Genomic DNA, 20,533 nt, shown 5'->3' with positions numbered 1-20,533 from the left:
TGTTTTCCTCATTTCCTGTTTTTTAATCTTTAATCACTAAGCAAAGCACCTAAGATATTAACCCAAACTGAATACAAAAATAGTCAGTATGCTATGACAAAGGCTCAGATTACCAACCTGGAAAACTCTGAGACCTGCATCCTAGCATGGGTTCTTCCTAACTAGGTGCATGTTATGGGACAAATCACTTCACCTCTTTGGACCCTAATTTCCTTATCTGTAAAAAGAGAAGGTTGATTAGATTATCTCCAGCTTTCCTTCCTGCTCCAAAAGTCTATGATTTTTACCTATTATTTACAGAAAGTTTAGAATTTTGATTTTATTTCTGCCATGAAAATAGATTTTGTTTATTACCTGTTTCCATCACTAGATGGTGCTCTCTGCATAGTTATGCAGGCTACTTGAAAAATCCATCTGGCATCTCACAACAGGAACACTTACAAATTTGGGGGGCTGGACAACTCTACCATTTGGAAGGCTCTCCAGGCCATTACAGGGTATTGAAGATCCCTGCTCCCAGTGCCTATCCCATGCCAATTAAACACCAGAAATCTCTACTACCCTAAACATTGTGACAATCACAAGAAGTGCCCTACTAAAAAAGACTGCTCCTGCATTAAAACCACTGAAACAAAATCAGTTTCCTTTTTCATATTTAAGAAACAGATACTAAAAAATAAAAATGATTTAGCTGCTGGTGAAATCAGCCATTTATGTAAATGACTGTGAAGTGTCAAATTATCTTTATAATGACACAGAATACAGACACATACAAAATCAAATATGTAATTTGATTGCCAGCTAGTAAGGACATCTACTAGTAATTACTCTGTGAGTCACCAGTTTTTACCAACCTTGTATTAGTCTTTCTGATAATTTATATAATGATAAATTAAATGTTTTATAAATGAAAAATTAAAACTATAAAAATATAAAACACAAAATAAAACTATAAAAACACAAAATAAACTCACACCCAATAACAAAGAGCAACTAGAGAGCACTCTAAAGGCAGCAAGCTGCCTATTTTCAAAGAGGCATCCTGAGTAACTTGATTTTAATGAATTTTCCATATTCTGTTTAGTCCTTGGCCATAAAATCTCATAAATCTAATGGGATAGATAGCACATGACTGACCAATAGTTCAATCTCACAGAAACAGTTCCTATTAACCAAGTTCACAAGGCTGATATAAAAGCAGAATATCAACTTATTAATATGTGCCAATAACTAGAATTGCCAAAACTACGAAGGGTACAGGGCATCTGTGTCCTCTAGTCATCATGTTCTCTCCCTTTTAGGCATGGTACAAAGGAAGTCAGGCTATAATGAGGAGGTTGACTAATAAGGACAGAATTAGGAATAAGATTATTATGCTCTGTGATTTGAATATTAAATGGCAAGAAGTTAAAGTTTGATGCATCAATGTCCAAAAAGAGGATACAAGACACAAGTAAGAATCAAGTAACCACGAGAGGTAGGTACTATCATTATTCCCATTTTTCAGACTAGAAAAGAGACTTAGAAGGGTTAAGTGATTTGCTGACAATCATGGGAAAGAGACAAGAGGTCAAACACAGGTCAGTATGACTCTGGAGTTCAAGGTGTCAACCACTATGCTGGGTAAGATATAAAATTCTGAAAATTGCTAACAAGTCTCTAACTTTCAGTTTTATCTCTTGACATTGGTGCTCTTGAACTCTACATTTTAGCACACTGCATTTTTAACTACTAGACTAAGCAATTATTTTTGCCATTGAACATGCTGTCCACCATGCCACAAATATCCCCATCGACATCTTCACCAGCATAATTACCACCTAGCTTTCAGATGTCTGCTAGAAGCATCTCTTTCTCAGTCTAATCTCTAGGCCAAGTTCTCATCCCTAGTTACGTTACATCTCTGCTCTACTTTTTCAGGGGATCCTATGTATTTCTATCACAATACTTTAAACTACAAAATTGCTTATTGAATGTCTCTGCTTTTTACTCAAATTCTGACCTCCATAAAGGTATTATATAATCCCTACATCCTGGAAAATGATACATACACATTAAGTACACACTGAATTAATAAACAGAAATCAACATAATAGACTGAAGAAGGGCTATGTATATCAATTTAAAGAGTGTCACCTAGGTCTCAAAGATGTCTTCTAGGAACCCTGGGTGGCGCAGCGGTTTAGCGCCTGCCTTTCGCCCGGGGCATGATCCTGGAGACCCGGGATCGAATCCCACTTCGGGCTCCCAGTGCTTGGAGCCTGCTTCTCCCTCTGCCTGTGTCTCTGCCTCTCTCTCTCTCTCTGTGTGTGTGTGTGTGTGTGTGTGTGTGTGACTATCATAAATAAATAAAAATTAAAAAAAAAAGATGTCTTCTAATAGCATATATTAACAAATATGGGAAAAAAAGTGCCAATCAAATAGAATCTGAAAAATCTCATGGCAAATGCTGGCCAGTGTTCTCTTAGGTCTTACCTTGAGAAAGTAAATATCCTAGCTGACTGGACCTAATTATAATTTATGGCAAAGTAGAGGAAAATGTGATTGGAGCCAATGAAAGCTGGCATGAGGTTGGCACAGTTCAGGTAAAATGCTAATGGTGGAGATAGAAACACTGAGATATATTTTATAGACATGACTACCAACACGTGGTAATAGATTCAATGTGAATGATAAAGAAGGAAGTATTAAGGACTCCAGATGTTTTTCAAAAACAATTGAATAGAAGGTGGATATTTATTGGGGAAAGGATGACTAGAAGTAGATGTGAAGGAAAATCAAGGATATTTTGAATATATTAGGTTTAGGATACTTGTGAAATAGAAAGAGGAAGTAACAGGCAGTTATATGTTTGTTTTGTTTTTAATTTTTTGACTACAGCTGAAACACAGGCATACATTTAAATATAAATGATTAGAAGATAGATTAGTGCTCTTGGGACTTTAATTATATTAATTCTATAACATAGGTCTTATTACTATTCCTGTCCTATAGATGAGAACTGAGGTATAGAAATTCTAGGATAAAAAAATTCACCCAGGATCACACAGCTAATACTCTAGAGCTGGCAAAGCAGATTCTCAAACTGAGGCAGTCAAGTTTCTGAGCTCGCTCATTATCACTATACATATTGCTTCTTTGGCAGCTGACAGCCCCACATCATGGGGACTCCAGAAAGGTTCCATATTTGGTACTCAAGAGAAAGTGGCTGAGGTGTAAGATTCACAAAGAGAATAAGGAAGAGTCTCACCAATAAAAGGATAACCCCACCTCCCTCTCCCTTTCTATCCCCTAAATAACAACAGCCAATTTTATAGGATTCTTCCGCAAAGACACTTGAACAGCCACAGAGAAAGGGCCTACATATATTCCATGTAGAAATTCCCAAAGATAGAGCTAGCTCACTGTCTTTTCATCTTACAGTGGAGTCCACTATCCCAACCTATGTATGCAGAGCTTCTGAGAAGTTTCTTAGTGTATTTGTGTAAAATATGGACAATCATGAGCTACGAATGTGGGGGTGTATACACTTCCATTCATGAGAATAACTGGCACTGGACTTGTCCTCCCACCACAAATAACCATAAAAATGGACAGATTACATGAAGCAAACATTTTCAGGTACTGGACAAAAGGCAAGACAAGACTGTCATTCTTGAAAAAAAGAGAAACACTGAGTACTGAGATCCCCAGATTTGCTCCTGCTCTCTGCCTAGAGGCAGTTTCCTGATCTCAATATAAAGGGGTGAAACCCAAGCAGAACATGGTAAGTTTGGCTAAGCTAAGGAGTTAGAAGACAAGAGTTTAGGGCTACAGGAGTAGTTGGAATTTGTGGGTTAAGGTTTCAGAAAGAAGTTCGCCTGAGAAATTAGCAGAGTTTCCTTGGGGGTATCTTAAACTAGATTTCATCAAAATTAAAAATGTTTTCTCTGGAAAAAAATAGAAAAGAAAGCACACATAACTTTGTTTAAAAAGATGAACCACAGATAAGGAATAAACAATTTCAAATCACACATACAACTAATGACTGTATCCAGAATACGTAAAGAACACTCCAAAGTCAACAGTAAGAAAACACAATCCTAGTAGAGTATGAAGAAAAAAAAAAAACTGAAAAATACTTAACCATGGAGGAATAGGCACAGATAGCAAATAAACACATAAAAACATTAACTGGGTTATAAAAGATTAAATCTTCCATAACAAGAAATGAATTGTCTAAACCTAATCAGTCAAGAAATTAAATTAATAAACACATTATGTGAAAACATAAAGGTAAACAGCTAAAGTTAAGGTGACTTTCACTTCAGGGTATAAGGTAGAGGGGCAGTAAAGGCTGTTATTTCCCATTATGAGTTTACAATATTAATATTAAACTACTTTCTATACAATACTGAAATGTGTAGCTAAAAACACAAATACATACATATTTTTAAAGGGGAGTATGGTTAATAGTGTCAAATGCTACTAAAAGAACAACATAAAGATGGAAAAGCATGCATGGGATATAATAACATGGAAACAAGATGAGCTTGAGAAATGTAATTGTGGTAAAGGGATAACACCAGAAACAAAACTGGAGCACAGACTTTGAAATCATACACACTTGGGTTTGTCATGGCTTTACCGTTTTGTACTTGTAAGAAGGTAACACAGCCTATCTGGGCTTCAGTTCCTTTATCAGTAAGATGGAGATAATGATACTAATCACTATTTCACAGAGTTACTAAAGGATTAGATCAGACAATATATATAGCATACTAAACATGGTATTAGAATATGGTGTTAAATCACAGATAATGACATTATCATCAAAACAGGTGATATTGCAGAATAAATGGTAGTATCAATATAATATCTGAGGTTCTTACACTGTTCCTTCCTTTTGATAGGAAATGAATACTTATACTCAGACATGGCGTTTTTTATATCCTAAGGGCTCCATAACAAAGATATTACTGGTATCACTATGGATTCATAACTTAACATCTGTAAGCAGTATCATTTTCTCCTTTGAACTAAGTATGATGTCACAACTGGCAAAAGTCACCTTGTCCATAATATTTAAATGTGCTTTAGAAAATGAATCATAGTTTTATCTACCCAGATATATTCTCTTAAAAAATATATAGCTTATATATTTTAAAGTAATCAAAGGAATATCAATATTTACTAAATTTTCTAATTTCATTCTTCTTTCTCAAATAAAACAGAAAATTTAATTTACCGAGTCATCCAAAAACATAAAATTGACATTTGATCACTCAAAGTAGTAATTTCCAAACCTGTCTAGAGAGCACAATCACTTGGAAGTTCCTAAACATATTGAGATTCAGGGTTTCATCATCTAGTTACTGATTCAGAATTTCCAAGTGTAGGGCCTAGAATATGTATTTTAAAAATCTATGCAGAAAAAACATTTTTTTTAAAAAAGGCAATCTACAAAAGAAGAAATAAAATAGTCAATAAAAATGAAGCAATATTCTCAACTTTACTACTAGGCAAGAAAATGCAAATTTTTTAAAGCAACAAGATTCCATTTTTTGTCCAAATTAACAAAAATTAAAGATATTTAAAATGGTGCTGATGTGGGTATTAGAAAAATGGTATTCTGATATGTCACTGTTAAGATCTGCCATAATGTTCTATAATAATTGAGAATATCTTTTAAAAATAAAAATGGCATGTCAGCAATGCCACCCTGCTATAAAAAGCTCAAGGAACATAAGGATATGTGTACAAGGATGCCAATTTGCAATTTAAACAATGACAAAAGACCTGGAAATAATCCAAAAGCACATGAATAGATACATAACTAAATTACTTACTGATATTACAGAATATTAGGTAGCTATTAAAAAGACTAAGTTAGGGACTGCCTCTTCTAGCAGTGACAGAGTAAATAAATTATAGCAGAACAATGTTACTATCAAACATAATTAGAAAATCTAATAGGTGAAGGGGATTAAGAGGTAAAAACTAACAGTTATACAATAAATAAGTCATGGGGATATAATGTACAGCATAGGGAATACAGCCAATAATATTGTAATAACTTTGGTGATGGATGGTAATCACACTTCTCATGGGTATTATTTTGTAATGTATAAAAATACTGAATCAATATGATGTACACCTGAAATCAAAAGGATGTTCCATACCAATTATACTTCAACAAAAAATTTTTTAAATCTGGATAAAGTATAAATAATATTTGTTCAAAGGTATTGGAAAGTTACCAAGTCAGCCAAGACTAGAAAAGCAAAAATCCCAGAAGGAAAGCTCAGGGAGGAGAGTCTTATCTATGAGTTGCTCTTGCTTTCAAAGAAATTTGTTAAATTCTAAGCAGTAAAGAGCCAGAGGCTGAGAATATAAGCAGAACTCTAAAGAAATTCATGCAGAAAGAGGTGACTAAGGAGATTTTTCAGCTGTCTAGGAGGGCTAGAGAGCCAAAACTTCAGGCTTAACAAGGTAGCCAAACTTGAGAAGCTAAGATCTGAAACATAGGAAGGCAAACACACCACCTGATGTCAGTTCACCAAGGTGTCCTATCAATTTTTAAGCTGCAAAGGACACTTAAAATGGATGAAAACTGAGTAGACATTTCAACAGTCTCATGGTGCTGGCAAATGAAAAACTGAAGTGCAAAAACCACTACACAGAAGGAACTTAGCAAATACTACATGCCTCAGTAGACTTCCCTGAACAGCAACACCTTTATGAATGAAGGTGAAGTAGAGGTAAATTTAAACTTATGAAGTCTCAGCTCAGGCTCTGACTGACTGAAATACTCTGGACTATTCTAGTCCTCCAGGCTAAAGGGAGAATCCCCATTATCAGAAGAAATTATCATTCAGAGCCAATAGTACTATTTATATGAAATGTCCAGGATTCAATCAAAAATGAGCAAGCATATCAAGAACAAGACCAAAGGCAAAAAACAAACAATAGAAACAGACCCAGAGAGAATGCAAATAGTTAATAAACATGAATGTTTAAAAAAAAGCTACAATTAACATATTCAAAAAAATATGAATAAAATTATGACAAAATAGAGAATTTCCCCAGAGAATTGTAATTTATAAGAGAATCAGAGAGAAATTCTAGCATGGAATAGTATAATAACTAAAATTTAAAAGTCAGGTTTAATGGCAGAATGGACACAAGTGAAAGTAAGATCAGTGAGCTCACAAGACGTGACAGAAAATATACATGCTGAAACGTGAGTTATCTGTGGGAAAGAACCACAAGACAGATCTGCTAATACTATGAAAGAACTAACAAATTATTTTAATCTTAGATATTGGCATATCCCAACAATCTTTACTATTCTAGAGTGTGACAGTTTAGGAGTGAATACAGTTTGAACTTATTCACGTTTAGAGGGTGTCTGAAATGGAGAACTAGGCAGATCCATCTACTCAGACCCTAACTGTGGCCCTAAAGGAAACTGCTTGAAGACACTGGATCCCAAAAATTACAGCTGGTGAATTTCTGAAGCACGTGCATATTCAAGTGGAGATCAAAGAAGCCCAACTAAAAGAACTGTGGACTGAGCAAAGCATCTTTTTAAAGATTCATTTACTTACTTTTAGAGAGAGAGAAAGAGTGTGTGAGCAAAGAGTAGGAAGGGCAGAAGGAGAGGGAACAAGAATCTCAAGCAAACTCTCTATTGAGCCTGACGCAGAGTCTGATCCCACAACCCTGAGATCATGACCTAAGCCTAAGTTAAGAGTTCTACACTTAACTGACTGAGCCACCCAGGCACACCACATGACTTTAGAAAAGGGCTACCTTGAAGATTATGACTTAAACTCTGGAAGAACTAAAGTGATTGACAGTGGAAGGAATCACAACATGTGAAACTCCTTAAATAAAACTGAATTAGATTTTCAATAAATAAATAAAATACATATATAGAATGCAATATCCTTCAGACATTAAAAATATACTAAAGGTAACAAACTGAAGGTTGCCAAAAGAGAGGGGCATGAGGGACAGGCAAAGTAGATGAAGGTGTGGGAGATACAGGCTTCTAGTTATGGGATAAATAAGCCACAGGATGAAAGGTACAGCATAGGAAATACAGTCAATGGTACTGTCACAGCATTGCATGGTGACAGACGGTAGCTACACTTACGGTGAGTATAACATATGGAGTTGTCGAATCCCTGTTTTATACACATGGAACTAATGCAATATTGTGTGTCAACTATACTTCAATAAAAAATATATAAAATACAAATATGGATATATATGCATATTGACAAATGTTATGCCAATAATGTTGAGAACTTAAATAAAACCTAAGTTTCTATAAAAAACAAAACTTATAAAAACTGACACAAAACTGGGGCACCTCAGTGCTCTGTTGGTTAAGCCTCCAACTCTCTATTTCAGCTCAGGTCATGGTCTCAGGGTCATGAGATCAAACTCTGCGATGGACTCAGTGCAGAGTGTGCTTCTTTCCCTCTCACTCCCTTTGCCCCTTCCCTTGCTCATTCTCTCTCTCTCTAAGTAAATAATTTTTTTAAAAAGCTAGCACAACACAGAAAAATGTGAATAGTTCTGTATCTGTTAGAGAGATTAGCCATAACTAAAGACCATTCCACAAAGAAATGTGTAGGTCCATATGGCTTTACTCATGAAATCTCCAAACATTTAAAAAATAAATGTCACTAATATTATACAAACTGTTCCAGAGAAAAGAAAAACAACCCTTCCCAACTCATTTTATGAGGCTAACATAATCCTGATACCAAAACATGACAGGACATTACAAGAAAAGAAAATTCTAAGCCAGTATCTCTTATGAATGGAGATACAAACATTCTAATAAGCAAAACATTAGCAAACCGACTTCAGTAATATACTGAAAGGATAATATAATTGATAAAATCGGTTTATTTCAAAAATAGCAAGTTGTCCTAATGTGTAAAATAAAAATAAATGTAGTTTTCCAGATTTACTGGTTAAAGAAGAAAAATTATATACTCAATACAAAAAAATGAATTTGATAAAATTTAACAGCTACTCATAATTTTAAAAAATTCTCTTAGCATATTAGAAATAGAAGGGCAACTCTTCTAAAAAGTCAGATTACAAAAAAAAAAAAACTTATATCAGATATCAGAATGGTGAAATATTGAATGCTCTCCCCCTAAGGGCATGAAGAAATAAAAGTCTCACCATCAACTGAAGTTGAAGTACTGAAGTTTCTGGCCATTGCAATAAGGTAAAAAAAGAAAGTACACAGACTGGAAAGGAAGAACTAAAGTTGTCATTACTCACAGGTAACACAAACATGTATGTAAAAAAATCTAAAAGAATCTACACACTATTAGAATTAAGTGACTTTAGCAAGGTTGCCAGATACAAGTTTATAAAAAATAAATTGCACTTCTATACATAGGAAGTTTATTTTTTAAGTTATACTTGACGATAACATCAAAAAATGTCAAACACTTAGCAGTACATTTAACAAAAGATGTGTAAGTCCTATAAACACACACACACACACCATCTGAAAACAGCGCTGAAACATCTAAGAACATCTATGTAAATGGAGAAATATATTCCTTCCCTCACTGGAAGACTCAATATTATTAACAGTACTCAACCATCCCCAAATTCACACAATTCCAATCAATATCCCAAGCATGTTTTTGTAGAAGTGTGTAATTTGATAAGCTGATTCTGACATTTACATGGAAAGGAAAAGGACTAAGAATAGCCAAGTCAATCTTGCAGAACCACACTGGAGGACAGAAGTTATCAAATATCACATCTTACTACAAAGCTACAGTGACAGTGTGGTATTGGCTCAAAGACAACAGAACACAATAGGGAGTCCAGAAATGGACTTCTCTATAGCCTCCCACATTTACAACAAAGAGGGCACTGAAGTATAGTGGGGAAAAGATAACTCTTCAATAAACAGTGCTGAGGCTATTAGATATCTACATGGGAAAAAAAAAACAATTTAGATTTCTTCCTAATATTATATTTTAAAAAGATAATAAAATAAGCTTCTTGGAAGTAAAACAGTAACAATTTATTGAAATAGGCAAAGGTTTCTTAACCAGAACATAAAACATACCTTAAAGAGAAAATTCCATAGACTATAGTACATTAAAGTTAGGAAACTCTTGTTATAGCCAATCTGTGGCCCACTATTCAGGAACTTCTTAATCTAAACAGCGAGATAATTCACTTAACTTTCATTATATAACATTCAAATAACTACTTTTGCTTTTGTGAATGAGCAGTATCTTCATTTATGAAATTAAATCCATAAAACTCATAATAAGAACTTCAAATAATAGTGATTTTTAATAGCTAGGACTTTTAATAACTACTGGAAACAACAAAGAATCAAGTACAATTTGAATTTAATGTACAAAGTGGCATTGTTTTTTAACCATTTTAAAAAATGCAGTTTTACTTCCAATATTAAATTCTACTAACAATGCTCAGTTATCACAAATGATAAAAATAGCAGGCAGGCATGCAGTGCCCTTATAAAGGAGACATGAACAAAGCCATCTTAAATCATAGTAAAGGCCTAGAGTTGCTTTCTGTGGCTAGCAAAGGTCAGTCATTTGCTGCAACAAAAGCAGTCTTAAAGATACAGAGTAATAAGCCTGTCCTTCTACTGTTTATTTAAATGGTAAAAATTCAATTTGTTCATCTAGGATCATAGCGATAAACCTTTCTCAGGGGGTCGGGGGGGGGAACATTATACAGGACTTTACTCGAAAAGTACCCTTAGATCAGTGAAACAAAGGAGAGGAGTAAAATAAAGATAGTCTATCAGTGTACAGTGTGCACAAATTTAAAAAGGTATTAATGACAAATTTCATACAGCCCAACTCTCATTCTTGGCTCATGCCACAGCTCATTAAGATGACGTACATTTATCTTGTACTGTGTGAAGGACATTCTGTTTTCTCAACTACTGAGCATTTTACCTTTGCAGCTAGCTGTAGTCCAATTTTGTCAGCTTCAGCCTCCAATGTTCTACTGTACGGTCTATCAAACATATACTAAGAAGAGATAAGAAAGAGAAGCTCTATTAAGGATATTTATCTTACAACAAAAGGAGTGCCAAAGTGAGATTTTTAAAATTAATTTCATGGAACATTTAGGATAGAGTTTTTACACTCTCCATGATTAACATTCAAAGGGCAGCCTTTATTTCTTCCATCAGATTAATATTTTAAAAACATGAAAAGAATATTTAAAAAATTATGCCTACAGACTACAGAAGAGTCTATAGTATCACAGAGAGTATGGTAGTCCCCTTTATCCAGTTTCACTTTCCATGGTTTGAGTCACCCACAGTTAACAGGGGTCTGGAAGCACAAGGTCCTTCTGACACACTGGCAGGTTTAGAGCAGCCTAATGCTACGCCACAATGCCTACATCATTTACCTCACTTCACCATTCATCTCATGTCATCACAAGCAGGTGAGTACAGTAAGATATTTTGAAAGAGGCCATATTTACATAACTTTTTTTACAGTGTGTGGTTAATAACTTGTATTTTATTATTAGTTATTGTTGTTAATCTCTTACTGTGTTTAACTTTAAAACTTTATCACTGATATGTATTTATAGGGAAAAACATAGTATATATAGGATTGGATACTATCTGAGGCTTTAAGCCTATCCACTAGGGGTCTTAAATATATCCCACCATCCCCTCACCCCATGGATAATGGGAGAGGAATACTACAGTACAAGTATCCCCCACTTTCCAAAAGTTTGCCTCACTCTACTTTGCTTTTACTAAAGACCTACATTAGTACCTGTTTTCACTAACCAAAAGAATCCAAAGAGTATGTTGGCTTTTATGAAAAAAGCCTGAAAGTGACATAACAAGAACTTTCAGAAAGCAGGGGATCCCTGTACTTCTATTTTCCCAATTACAACCTCTACCTACTGTGTAGAGGATCCTCTAAGAAAGCTTATTAATGCAAGCTTTTAATATGGCCAAGGAACATTCTGATCTTATCGTTTTTGTTTTTTGTTTTTTTAAGATTTTACTTATTTATTCATGAGAGACACAGAGAAGCAGAGACATAGGCAGAGGGAGAAGCAGGCTTCCTGCAGGGTGCCTGATGTGGGACTCAATCTCAGGACTCCGGGATCAGGACCTGAGCCAAAGGCAGACACTCAACCACTAAGCCACCAGGTGCCCCTGATCGTGCAGTTTTAAAAGAAAATTGAAAAAATATAGCTATATAATAACCACTGACACCACTAGAGAATTTATTTCAGTTAGGAAATTAACCAAATAGCAGAATTTTCTTTCCTTGATAAATTATCTTAATTCCATCTTTCTTTTTGAGGTATTGGTTAGGGAAACGAAATTTTCTTCCAACTTCAATAAAAAAATATAAATAGCTATCGTATTTTTAACTTTCCTAATTACTTGTATTTATGTGAATGCTTTCCAGTTAAATTCTTATTTTCAGTAAGTACTAAAATTTGTAGGAGAGGGATCAATAGTCAGAACTTTTGAGAACAGAGTTATTAATAGAGGAAATACTTTTTCAGAGGTAGCTACACGTCAATGATGTCCAGAAATAATATAATCAATCTGATCCACAGTATATGACTACCAGATATGACTTTCTTCCTTCATGATCAGGTCTTTTCTAGGTTGATGAACTATGTATCAGTCTTCACTTTCAACGAGCAATCTGCAGGTTTCCATCAAATCTACTGATAGTGTAACTGGTTAAAAACATTGTCTTTAAAAGGACAGAATCTTACACTCAAGTCGAAATGCTGACACTTATTAACTGTGAACCCTTGGCTAATTGTTTAACCCCTCTAAGCCCAGTAGTATCATATGTAAAATGGAGTAGCAACAGCACCAACCTTCCAGGGGTTACAGACAGGATAAAATGAGCAAATAATGATAACAGCTCCTATTTATTGAGTCCGTACTTTGTACTAAGGCCTGTGCTAACCGTTCTATAATCACTGGTTCTCAACTGGATATGATTCTGCCCCCGGGGACATTTGGAAATGTTTGAAGACATTTTTTTTTTCTTTAGAAAGAGAGAGTACACACAGGTGGTGCAGGGGCAGAGGGAGAGAGAGCATCTTAGGCAGGCTTCATACCCAGCACAGAGCTTGATGTGGGGCTCAGTCTCACAACTCTGAGATCATGACCTAAGCCAAGATCAAGAGTCAGACACTTAACTGACTGAGCCACCCAGGTGCCCCTGGAGACAGTTTTGATTGTCACTACTGTAGGGGAGGAAGGATGGCGGTTAAAAGTGCTTCTGGGATCTAGTGGGTAGAGGTCAGATGTTTAGAGGCTAACTAAACATCCTGCAATGCACAGGACAATTCCCCACAACAAAGAATTATCTAGCCCAACATGTCAATAGTGCTTAGGTTGAGGGATCTTACTTTAAAATGCATCACTAAACCCATAACAGTGCTTTGAGTTTAGCCAGTATTATGCCAATTTACAGACCAAGAAACTGAGGCCTACAATTGGTAAAGTAATCTACCCAAGTTATATAGAATTTAGGTCTACTTTCACTCATACGGGGAATATAAAAAATAGTAAAAGGGATTATAGAGGAAAGGAGAGAAAATGAGTGGGAAAAATTAGAGAGGGAGACAAAACATGAGAGACTCCTAACTCTGGGAAACGAACAAGGGATAGCAGAAGGGGAGGCAGGAAGGCCAATGGGGTGACTAGATGACGGGCACTGAGGGGGGCACTTGATGGGATAAGCACTGGGTGTTATACTATATGTTGGCAAATCGAACTCCAATAAAATATGTATTTTTTTAAAAAAGAATTTAGGACTAACAGAGCCTAAATTCAAAAACAGGTCTATCTGTTCACAGTTTATATTCTTAACCCCTGTACATAATTAATCTACAGTGTGTACCTACTGCCTAACATATGATAAGCACTCCATAAACAGCTACCATAATTATTACTAATAGTTTTCAAAACTCTACCTGGTAGCACTCTATAAGGACTGCTACCTTATACCCAAATCTTTTAATGTTACAAAAATAGGACCCCCCAATGGTTATGTAAAGTCCCCTGTTTCTTCCTTTTTCTGGCAAATGAATGTCAGCCAATTCCCCTCCCTTTATGACTTCACTATCAGCATCTCCTTGGAGCAAGGCTTCTAGAGAAACATATCCTTATCACCAAAATAACTGGAGGAGCCTTGATTTAGGGAAAAAACATTCAAAGAGAAGTGATCTCTACTTTTAGTTTAATTATTAAAGAATTACACGAAGTGGCAGGATTCATCAAATATTTCAAGAGAGAAACAGCTACAAGTTATCTTTCTTAGGACAGAATCTTCAGATTACATCACAGAAAAAAAAATCTACATACTAATTAATGGGGAGAAAACTACACAAACTCCTATGACTTACCCAGCATATCAATAACAGAAATAAAATTCAAAATACGAGATCCTGTAACCTAAACAATAACCATTCTTTTTTTTTTCCTTTTAAGAACCTTTATTTCAATATAAATTGAAGCAGCCAAACAATATGGTAACGCTGGATAAAAGGCTTAGTTATCCGATTTCAAAAGCAATTTGTCTCAAAGAATTTTACACATTAGATTTAAACAGCACCCAAATGGCACAATGATGGGTGCTCCACAAATCATTAAATAAACAAATAACAGATTGTTCCTGAATAACCAAACCTCCTAGGACAGGAGGAAATATGTGAAGAAAGATGTGAAATAAAATAATTAATTATAGTTAAAGCAATTATCAAGATTGCAAGACCTACTTTCAGTTGTGAAGTGTGCTGAACAAAATGACCTCAATAAATTTTGCAACGATTATCATTATACATAAGCACTAAAAATAAAGTTAACAAACACCTAATATAACTACCCTTTTGGTATTTTCCAGGTAATTCTAGTTTAACTGGGAGGAAGGAGATGAGGGCAGCTTCAGCAACATCATGCCCATAAAAGTTTACAGGTTTTAAAAGTTCCCCATCAGAATGTAAATATTTGGGGAAGGAAGTTATCTAATAAGTACACCACAGTCACTATGAGAGACAAAAATGAAAAGTCTGAACGCAAAGTGACAGAAGTAGGGAAAGGATTTGTGACAAGGCTTTTTTCTCCTTAAGACCAATAACTAGGGGGATCCCTGAGTGGCTCAGTGGTTTAGCACCTGCCTTCGGCCCAGGGGGTGATCCTGGAGTCCCGGGATCGAGTCCCACATTGGGCTCCCTGCGTGGAGCCTGCTTTTCCTTCTGCCTGTGTCTCTGCCTCTCTCTCTCTCTCTCTCTCTCTGTGTCTCTCATGAATAAATAAATAAAATCTTAAAAAAAAAAAAAGACCAATAACTATATCCCCTCCATATCATGTTAGCCAAAAGTTGCTAAGCCTTTGTAACCCTCTATCCCACATCATTTAAAAGATGTTGTATTTTCTAATTTGAATGCTCATTAATAAGAATATCCCCTAAAGGGACACCCTGGTGGCTCAGTCAACTAAGCCTCTGATTCTTGGTTTCAGCTCAGGTCATGGTCTTGTGGGTAGTGAGGTCAAACCCCATCGGCTGCACACTCAATGGGGAATCTGATTCTCTTTCTAACACTTCTCCTGCTACCCCTCACCCTGTTCATGTGTGTGTGTGTGCATGGCGACCATGCTCACTCTCTAGAATAAATAGATCTTTAAAAAATATAGACCTATTAAAAATGAGAAAACATAAGACACTAAAATTTAGTAGCTATGTTTCATGGTATGTGAAAATAGGTATCTGTTACTTTAGAGTAATATTTAAAATATCCTCATCACAGGCCATTACAAATTCAACTTACTGTCTCATACTTACCTCCTGTAGTTTAGACTGTATCCACTGGCCCAAAAGTGCCAAACTATCTCGAGGACAAATGGCCCAAATCATTGTGAGAAAAATCAGACCTAGGAAATCCAATAAATGAACCAAGCTAGCCTTTTCTGCCTGAGAATAATCAAAATAATGAAAATTACATTTAATAAATTGAGAATATGTACAAAAAAAGACAGCATATACCTACATCTTCTAGTTCATCATGTATAATCACACTAAATAATTACATTTAACTGACCTTCACCAACTAAGATCACATGTTCTTTTTCTTCATGTGCTTTATTTATTCCATCCCTTGCTTACATACTTGCTTACATGTTTATATATATTCACTCATTCAGCTAACATTTACTGAGCCACCTACATCATATAGATGAAACTGAACAATGACAGGTTCAAAGATATGAACATAAGTTCATTAACCTATGGTTCTTATATTAATAAGTATAATAAGATCTTGTGAAATAGGTTCAATTATCCCTATTTGATAAAGAAACTAAGATGGAGAGAAACTAAAAGAATTGTCAAAATTCCCAAAGCTATTAGTAAAAGGACTAGAAATCAAACCCCAGGAAGTTTTAGTTTCTAATGTAGTCATTAAATTGTTTTTAAAGCGAACAAATGTGCTCATTATGATTATACCTTTGGACAGACTAAACACTACCTAACATATGAAATAGTTAAAACAAGGAAAATTCAGAAGAAGATTGGAAATTTATTTTAAATAAAAGTCTTTTGGATTTTAAGACCAAATGTTTCATTTAGGCAAGTCTGCAAAATTATCACTCTGATATTTCTCACTAGGAAATCAACTTCTGTGAAGTTTTATATTTATTTACAGTAATAACCAATTTTAGTTAAAATAGTTGTTTTGAGTAGTAATTTCCAATTACAAGTTTAACATACTGAATTGTTCACTGTTCCCTATTTAAGTTGATAAATAAATGTTAATATAATGCTGACATTGTTCATACAGGAATCATTACTTGAATGTATGAAACATGGCTGACAACTTAAAATAATCACATAGAACACTTCTCTTAATATAATCTGCCTTCACAAAGCATTCTTTGCTTCATTATACAAACTGTGTGTCATGAAAAACAATTATGGAATTATTTTAGCACAAAAGAGTAAAACTACAAAAGATAAAGTTATTATTGAAGATAAAATCCTTGTTATTAATTATTAAAGAATATAATTCCTATTAGTTTTAGAAAACTAAAAATCTTTTTTAAATATGTATTTGTGGAATGAAGAAAAAAAACACTGAAGGCTATAATGAATCAAACTGGAGACTGCTAAAAGAGAAAATATAGTGCTGATAAGGGCTAAGATCTCTACAAAGAAATACTAATAACTATTTTCAATTTTTAAGGCCGCTATTTTCTTTTTATATCTTATCTAATTAGCGTTCCTCCACTGATAGGAATGACAACAGTGTGCTGAATGAGGCACTGAGATAGAGGCCAGAAAAGTAAAGATACAGAATATGAACATCTCTTAAATGTTTTTTAAAGTGACCAAAATTGATTGATTTTGCAGCGATGAAGCCCTTTCTTGAAAGACCATCTATTTTGATTTATTCTTCTGCATATCTGTTTACGGAAAATGTTTTTTACATTTTTCTGTACCACAGAAGAAATGAAGGAAATAACTCCTATTTATGCTTCAGAAAAGTAAAATCGTGGCCCACTTCAATTTACTAATTCTTTAAGGAATAGACAGGATTTGAGATGATTTTTACAGCAATTCATAACATTATCATTTTCATTTAAAATTAATGTTACTTGCATTTCCAACATAATATTTCATGATCCTTTCACTATTTATCTTCATGTTTTCAATCAGGAAATATTTCTAATTAATTTCTCTAATTAATGTGGACAAAAGAGACATGCTTATTTTTAATGAATACTAATATATGAGTAAACAAATACATTGGTTTTTTTGGACCCATCAAGTCAAACAGATGTGTATTCACAGGAAAATAAATCAACCTGAATTCTATGATCCATTAAAAAAAAAAAAGGTGCTGCCAATATCCAGGTAACTTCAATAAAAGCAAGCAGTGCTGGATTTGCAAACAGAAGAACTGGATTAAAGTCCCAATTCGCCAGTTGGACACATTACTCCAGTTATCTAGAATCTTTTTAAACATGAGTTTCCTCATATGTAATATAGGGATGTTAAATACGTAGTTAATGAGGATGGTATTAAAATTATAATTGAGAAGGTTTGTATTTAAAAGCTCAGCAAACTGTAAAATGCCAAGGTATCATTATTATTACTCTGCATTAATTATATATGACATATCATTCCAGAGATTTTCAGAAATGCTCCAAGCCATCCTCTGAGAATGAATAAAAAAGCAAGAAAAAGGATTTAACCACTTAAATAGTCATATCACTTTCATATAGTTAATTTTCTCAACAGACTACAAGTATGTTAATAATTATGGGAAGTTTAAAATCTAATTTAAAATAATTAGAGGTTGAGAATAATTACTTCTTTGCAAAAGACACAGGTGATAAAAATAGTATTTAAGAGAAACACTAATTATCCAGGTATCAAATACTAGACTATAAAAATTCTCAAAATTAGCCAATCTTATTTTTTGAGATAACATAGTCAATGACTAAAAACTAAAACTCCATCTTTTAAAGAAAAACAAAACTGAAAAGATTCAGTTTTAAAAGATTTGACTTGCTAACTTCAAAGCAGTATTTCAAGAACTAAACATTCATTCTAGGTACTTACAGCATGCCCAAGTATTGCATGTGCTATTTCATGGCCCAGAAGGAAGGAAAGTTGATGGCTATCAGTCACACTATTTAAAAGTCCAGTGAAGATAAACACTTGTCCATTCTGTACCATAAAGAAAATAATGTAAGCAACTGGAACACCTTAAAAAAACAAGGACATTAAATTTAACAATTAAAAATTTAGTGTGAGTACTTTTACTTACTGGAAGCACAAAGGCATTTACATCTGGAGAATCGACCACATGGATAATCCAATTGATCTCAGAGACCCCTGGAATATCTTTATTGCATTCAATCAAATGATTAACTACTTCTTTAACCATTAGGTATCTGGCATCCTTCTCAGTGAGCATATCATTTTTAAATTCTTCCATCCACTGAAAGATTAAAAAGTCATCTTTATTTTAAGGAGTTTTAGCTCCACAAAATGTTTATATTGCTTTATGAAGAGTTATATAGCTACTTACTGTTGAACATTTTAATTTTTAATTATGTAAAATCTACATATTCTAAACACTCAAATCCTTAAATTGAATTATTCATGCAAAGGCAATGCAAATGGAATAAATTCTATTAACCAATATTTTTCATATAAATTGGTTGAAATAAAACTTTCATCTTTTTCTATTAGTCTATAAAGAAAGAAAATGCTTAAGTATGATTTCTACTTTCCTAAATATTTCAGAAAACAAAACATTGCCTGGGGAACAGAGATTTCACATAAGGAAGTGTAATACAAAAGAAAATTACTTTCATAACCCACTGAATAGAAAAACACCCTATATACTTACTGAAAAACTTAAACTTCTACCAAAAAAAAAAAAAAAGACATTTCATTAATTTTAAAGTGTTTCATTCACACAGAATGAAAGGAAATTACTGAAATTTTAAAACTAATGGGCATGCAATTTCCTCTATACGATGTTGAGTAAGACTAGCCACCAAATGAAGACACTTTTTCTGAAGCTATATTCCATAAGAAACCCTTTCAAGTCTAGGAAAATTAAAGATGTTTTGAAAATATTACTTTAATTTCCATAAAATGTAAAACTTCTTTTACATGCGGATCAAGAACTTGATAACCTTCCCTGAGATGTATTTAAAAAAAAGATGATTTTGTAGAATTGGGATCTGAAACAGTCTTTTTATCAATAGCATTTTTAAAAAGCGTAAGTCACCAATGTAAACTGAAACAACAAAAAAACATTATATATGAACCCTTCTGAAGTGGATGAAACAAAATTATATAGAATTATAGTGCTTTATAATATCTGTATAAAAATGTGTGCTTGAATTTTTTTTTTAATGATTTTATTTATTTATTCATGAGAGACACAGAGAGAGAGAGGCAGAGACATAGGCAGAGGGACAGTCAGGCTCCATACAGGGAGCCCGATGTGGGACTTGATCCCTGGTCTCCAGGATCACACCCTCAGCCAAAGGCAGAGCTCAACTGCTGAGCCAACCAGGCATCCCTGAATTTTCATATCAAGCAAGTTATTACATTTGTAGATTAAAAAATAAAAAGAATAGGGGTACCTGGGTGGTTCAGTGGTTGAGCGTCTGCCTTTGGCTCAGATCACAATCCCAGCATCCTGGGATCAAGTCCTGTATCAGGCTCCCTGCAGGGAAGCCTGCTTCTCCCTCTGCCTATTTCTCTGCCTCTCTCTCTCTTTCTCTCTCTGTATCTCATGAATAAATAAATAAAATCTTTTAAAAAAGAACACATACAAACATATATATAATTTTTTAAAGCTTCTAAATGATATAAATGGTAGAAGACATACTGATTTAACACTAGGCCTATCTCACTCAATCCTTCCACAACATTTTCCTCAAACTTGCTTCAGACAAGACTACTCTAAGAAACATCTCCAATCTCTGTAT

General features: G+C 34.3%; 1 protein-coding gene across 3 annotated transcripts in view; it reads right to left on the bottom strand.

The window, feature by feature from the left end:
• The window catches only part of OMA1 (OMA1 zinc metallopeptidase), a 71,910-nt gene that overhangs the window by 36,459 nt on the left and 14,918 nt on the right, over window positions 1–20,533 (bottom strand). For all 3 annotated transcript variants that reach the window (XM_038537396.1, XM_038537397.1, XM_038537398.1), the window contains 4 exons: window positions 18,850–19,023; window positions 18,642–18,749; window positions 15,864–15,992; window positions 10,971–11,045 (listed from right to left, as the gene is read on the bottom strand). In XM_038537396.1, coding sequence (XP_038393324.1) covers window positions 10,971–11,045; window positions 15,864–15,992; window positions 18,642–18,749; window positions 18,850–19,023 — 486 coding nt within the window. The remainder of the gene's footprint in view (window positions 1–10,970; window positions 11,046–15,863; window positions 15,993–18,641; window positions 18,750–18,849; window positions 19,024–20,533) is intronic.

Source organism: Canis lupus, chromosome 5, assembly GCF_011100685.1.
Source record: "Canis lupus familiaris isolate Mischka breed German Shepherd chromosome 5, alternate assembly UU_Cfam_GSD_1.0, whole genome shotgun sequence".
Classification (NCBI taxonomy): domain Eukaryota; kingdom Metazoa; phylum Chordata; class Mammalia; order Carnivora; family Canidae; genus Canis; species Canis lupus.
This window is presented reverse-complemented; position numbering and strand designations above follow the sequence as displayed.